The sequence below is a fragment of the Protobothrops mucrosquamatus genome, unplaced genomic scaffold (genome assembly GCF_001527695.2).
Source record: "Protobothrops mucrosquamatus isolate PMUCROS unplaced genomic scaffold, P.Mucros_1.0 scaffold825, whole genome shotgun sequence".
Classification (NCBI taxonomy): domain Eukaryota; kingdom Metazoa; phylum Chordata; class Lepidosauria; order Squamata; family Viperidae; genus Protobothrops; species Protobothrops mucrosquamatus.
This window is the reverse complement of record NW_015387085.1, coordinates 296,892-301,234: the sequence shown is the minus strand read 5'-3', so window position 1 is coordinate 301,234 and position 4,343 is coordinate 296,892. Positions and strand designations below refer to the sequence as shown.

General features: G+C 37.3%; 1 protein-coding gene across 1 annotated transcript in view; it reads right to left on the bottom strand.

Annotated features, from left to right (window-relative positions):
- The window catches only part of LOC107290096 (serine protease 27-like), a gene marked incomplete at its 3' end in the record, with an annotated part of 22,345 nt that overhangs the window by 4,137 nt on the left and 13,865 nt on the right, over positions 1 to 4,343 (bottom strand). The window contains exons 3-4 of the mRNA XM_015818942.1: positions 2,680 to 2,951; positions 1,577 to 1,746 (exon numbers count right to left, since the gene is read on the bottom strand). Coding sequence (XP_015674428.1) covers positions 1,577 to 1,746; positions 2,680 to 2,951 — 442 coding nt within the window. The remainder of the gene's footprint in view (positions 1 to 1,576; positions 1,747 to 2,679; positions 2,952 to 4,343) is intronic.

The window sequence follows — 4,343 nt, the reverse complement described above, 5'->3', positions numbered from 1 at the left end:
CTGTTCTTGCCAGTTTACCATTACTCCTTCTGGTATTAACCATCTAAAATTTATCCCTTTTTCAATTAAGACTTTTGTCAAAAATTGATACTCCTTTCTCAAATCTCTCACTCTTCTTGGAATCTGCTTTAATATCACTATCTCTCTTCCTTTATATTTTATTGTGACATTTCTCAGTTTCTGTAATATATCTGCCCTTTCTTAGTAAACCTTATATGGACCTCTCTGGGAAGCTTATTTCTTGTTGCATATCTAGTATGTATTCTAAATATCTCATCTATATCATTAATTATCTTTTCCTTGGTTTCCTCCAGTTCTTCTGCTAATATTTCCGCCATCACATCTGCTAAATTCTCTCCCTTTTCTTCTTCAACATTTTGGAATCTTAAGTAATAATCAGCTCTATATTTCATTAAAAGTATCTTATATATATATAAAAAAATAAAATAAATAAATAAATAAATGTGAGTCAGTTGTCAAGCATCCAAATGTAAATCACGTGAACATGGAGATGTTGCAATGGTCATAAATGTGAAAAATGGTCATGTCACTTTTTTTAGTGCCGTTTTAACTTCGAATGGTCACTAAATGAACTGTTGTAAGTTGATGACTACCTGTGGTGATTGCTTTGCTTAACAACTGAATTGTTGGTCCCAATTGCAGTTGGTAAGCAAGGACTATCTGTATCTGCAATATTGGAAAAAATCCTTTACATTTGTTTTATTTAAAGCTATTGTTATTTTGATTGCTGAAGACTCTTGTCAATTTTTACTAACAGTACATGGACATAGACAGCCAGTTTGGTCTAGTCTAGTGGGTTAAAGAAATAGGCCAGAAACCAGGAATCTGTGAATTCTACTTCCACCTTAGCCATGAAAAACAGGCTGAGTGATCCTGGGCCACTCACTGTCTCTCAGCCCAACCCATCTCATATACTTGTGGGGAAAATAGGAGGAAGAAAGAGGATTCAATTTGTTTGCTGCCTTGAGTTATTTACAAAAAAATAAAAAAAATAAAGACAGGATATAAATTAAACCAATAAATAGAATTCCATATATTGAATTCTATGAGGAATGGACTATCAAAATAATTAATAAATTGCATTATAGTCTGCTAAAGTTGCAGTGTTTTATCATTGGTTTTATTTTTACTTTCTTTTTCTTTCCCCCCAAAAGGGGAAAAATATATATAATTGAATGAGTAAATGCTTTGTAACAATCTTAGACTGGAATATAAGTAAACATACATAGCTATAATACTGATAAAACAGTAGCAATATCAGAAATAAAATTCACAGAAACCAATTCACTAAAAAGAGAAACTAAGAACAATGGTCAGTGAACCTTCTCAAATATCTCAGTTAGAAAGGGGCAGGCATCATATAGAAAGAATGATCTCTCAGTAGTGTCTATTATTCATAGTGTTAATGACTGTAACCTCTAATCATCATAAAAGTATAACTGTTTATGCCATGATCACGTGTTTTCCATACATCCTCATGTTACAGAGGAAAAGAGGTAATTGAATTTAACCCCATGAATGTAAAAATTTCAGAAACCCATATGGAACATCATACCTGGCAGGAATCCTTTCCATCATTTGGATAACCTGCGCAAATCATATCATCCTTGATAGCATCCTCGCCAAGGCCCATAACTGGAAAGTCATTGTAGATCCCGTTGCAGTCATTCTGGTTTATGAGAGACACTTTCACTTCCTGGAGGGTTAGTGGAGGTGGCAAAGGTACTGTGGGAGAGAGGAAGGGGTTACAGTAATGAACAAAAAAGCATTTTGGAATCATCATCATTGGACATGTGTCATTTTAGTAATGTATGTACCATATAAATAGATACAGCAGGATTTGTGTATCTGTACAAAATTGTTCCTTAGACAAGACGGGACTACTTTTGCTCAGCAGATTATGGTAAAGAAATTTGCATTGCATTTTTTTTGAGAACCCAAGCATGTAATGATTGGGTTCCCATTGTTCTATGCCATCATGATCTTTGTTAATTTCTGGTTTAATGCTATTGGTAAACCTACTCAATACAGTTTATAGATCATGAACTGTGACTTACTATTATAGTTATTGTATCTTTCCCAGGATTGCATCTGGGAAGAGACAAAACATCATAATATAAAATAATACCCACAAATTACTTGTGCAACAAGTTGGGATGCAAATATGTAAGGGTGGCATTTGAGTTATGATGTCACCATACACATTGACATGAATGTCTGTGGTCGTACCACAAAAATGTGGTGATACGTACTATTTTTTTACAAAATGTTTCATATTTGAAAAACAACAAATGTGCATGAAGTATCCAATATGATTAACATTTCTATTTTAGCAACTCATTCTAATTCTGGGCTATATAAGCAAAATATTTTGTTTGAGGGACATCTTGGGACATCTATGACCTACCAATTCACACTCACAGAGAGTGTGACCAATTCACAGTGACCAATTCACTGTGACCAATTCACAGTGATTCACAGAGAGAAATGATGATTTAAAGAGGTTAAACCCTGACCAAAATGAAAAAGAATTAGAAAGAAAGAAAAAGTATACTTCTGTTCCCTATTGTTATTGAGTTTATTTCTCATATTTTTAAATGATTTATTTCAAGCTAGTATTATGCTAATCAGACTGCAGATTCCTTTTATGTGCCTCACCTCCATATTTAATTGTTCCCCATCCAGTGATCCAGCAATCTGCTTCCACAGAGAAATTTTCAGATGTCGGCAAACAGATGGGCATAATGGAACTGGTGAATTTCACTGGCGTTTTCAGTTGAATTAAAGCAATATCTCCAAGGGAGGCAGCCTTCCCATTGAAGTCTGGGTGGAGGACAATTTTTTTCACCATCGCAAATACTGCATCATGTGAGAGATTGAAGAGCTGATGGGTGCCCAGCAGTGCCATATATATAAAACCAGGTGGACTACTATAAACACAAAAGCAAGACTAATACTTATATTTCTGGAATGGTTCCTTGACTAAGCTTAAGTTGGCTTGGTCTATATAGCATGATACATCATAAATCATGGATTGAAAATGATTATTTCTGGGTTCTTACATCATGGTAAATCTAAGCAAACCATGGTTTAATATTAAATGCAAATTTCAACTTTGTGGAGGTAGGTCATAATGGTGTACTTGTTAAATTAAAGATATATAATGTTGACATGTAAAAACAAATATCAGCTACTTTTATTTGAGTCTTGATTCATGATTTTAAAATACCTTAGACCAAACAAAGATTTGGCTACTTCAGAACTTATGGTAGTCTTTCCCCTCCTATTCTGTGCTCTCCAAAATGTCCTTGCTTATCTCAGAGGAGATTCCTGATATAACATGGATGGCCAAGAAAGCAAAGAAATGGATCATCAACTCAGAGTTCTCACTCAAGGCACAAATGCCCAGGCACAAATAATCATACTTTAGACACAGTTTGTTTTATGCGAGATGGTTATTTTTGATTTATTGTTTGTTTACTACTGTATGCCCAGGACCCATATTGTTTGAGCTGAGTATTCCTATAAATCATTAGGACAAGAGAAGATCCTCCCAAAATGGCTACCACAAAAGGGCTTCCTTCTTCATAAGAGAATAACAGAGTTGGAAGGGGACTTGGAGGTCTTCTAGTCCAATCCCCTGCTTAAGCAGGAGACACCATACCATTTCAGACAAATGATTGTCCAATTTCTTCTTAAAAGCCTCCAGTGTCGGAGCACCCACAACTTCTGGAGGCAAGTAATTCCACTGATTTATTGTTCTCACTGTCAGGAAATTTCTCCACCCCCACCCACCCACTCCACCCTTGCTCTGCCCACCTGCCACCCACTCACAGGGCCACCCACCGCCTCCACGGCCCACTGCAGATTGTCCAGGCAGCCCTGCAATGCCATGGAGGCCACACCCTCTGCCTGTGCCCTGGAGCATCATCTGTGCACGACAGGGCATGAGGGATGAGTCTTGTCCCTGCTGCCTGGCTGCCATGTCTGTTCTGTTTCAGGAAAAGAGGCATTGAGATGAAGCAACGAGTTCTAACAGTTCTCCTTTATTGCAACACCAACAGAACAGATTTTAAAATGGTGCGGCCCCCTTTTATAGCCCCCCTGCACAATACCTTGCTGACCAATCATTGCAAAGGCTGGGAGCAGCCTTTCTTGTCCCGGGCATCCACATGGTCTGCCCGGGCCAATCGCTGCAGCCTGTGCCTGCTGGCCCAGGACATAACACCCCTCCCCCCTTGGCTAAAATAATAAGGCACACTTATTATTTTAAATACTCCAACACTCCATTACATTGCTTACGTTGCATCTATATATACACA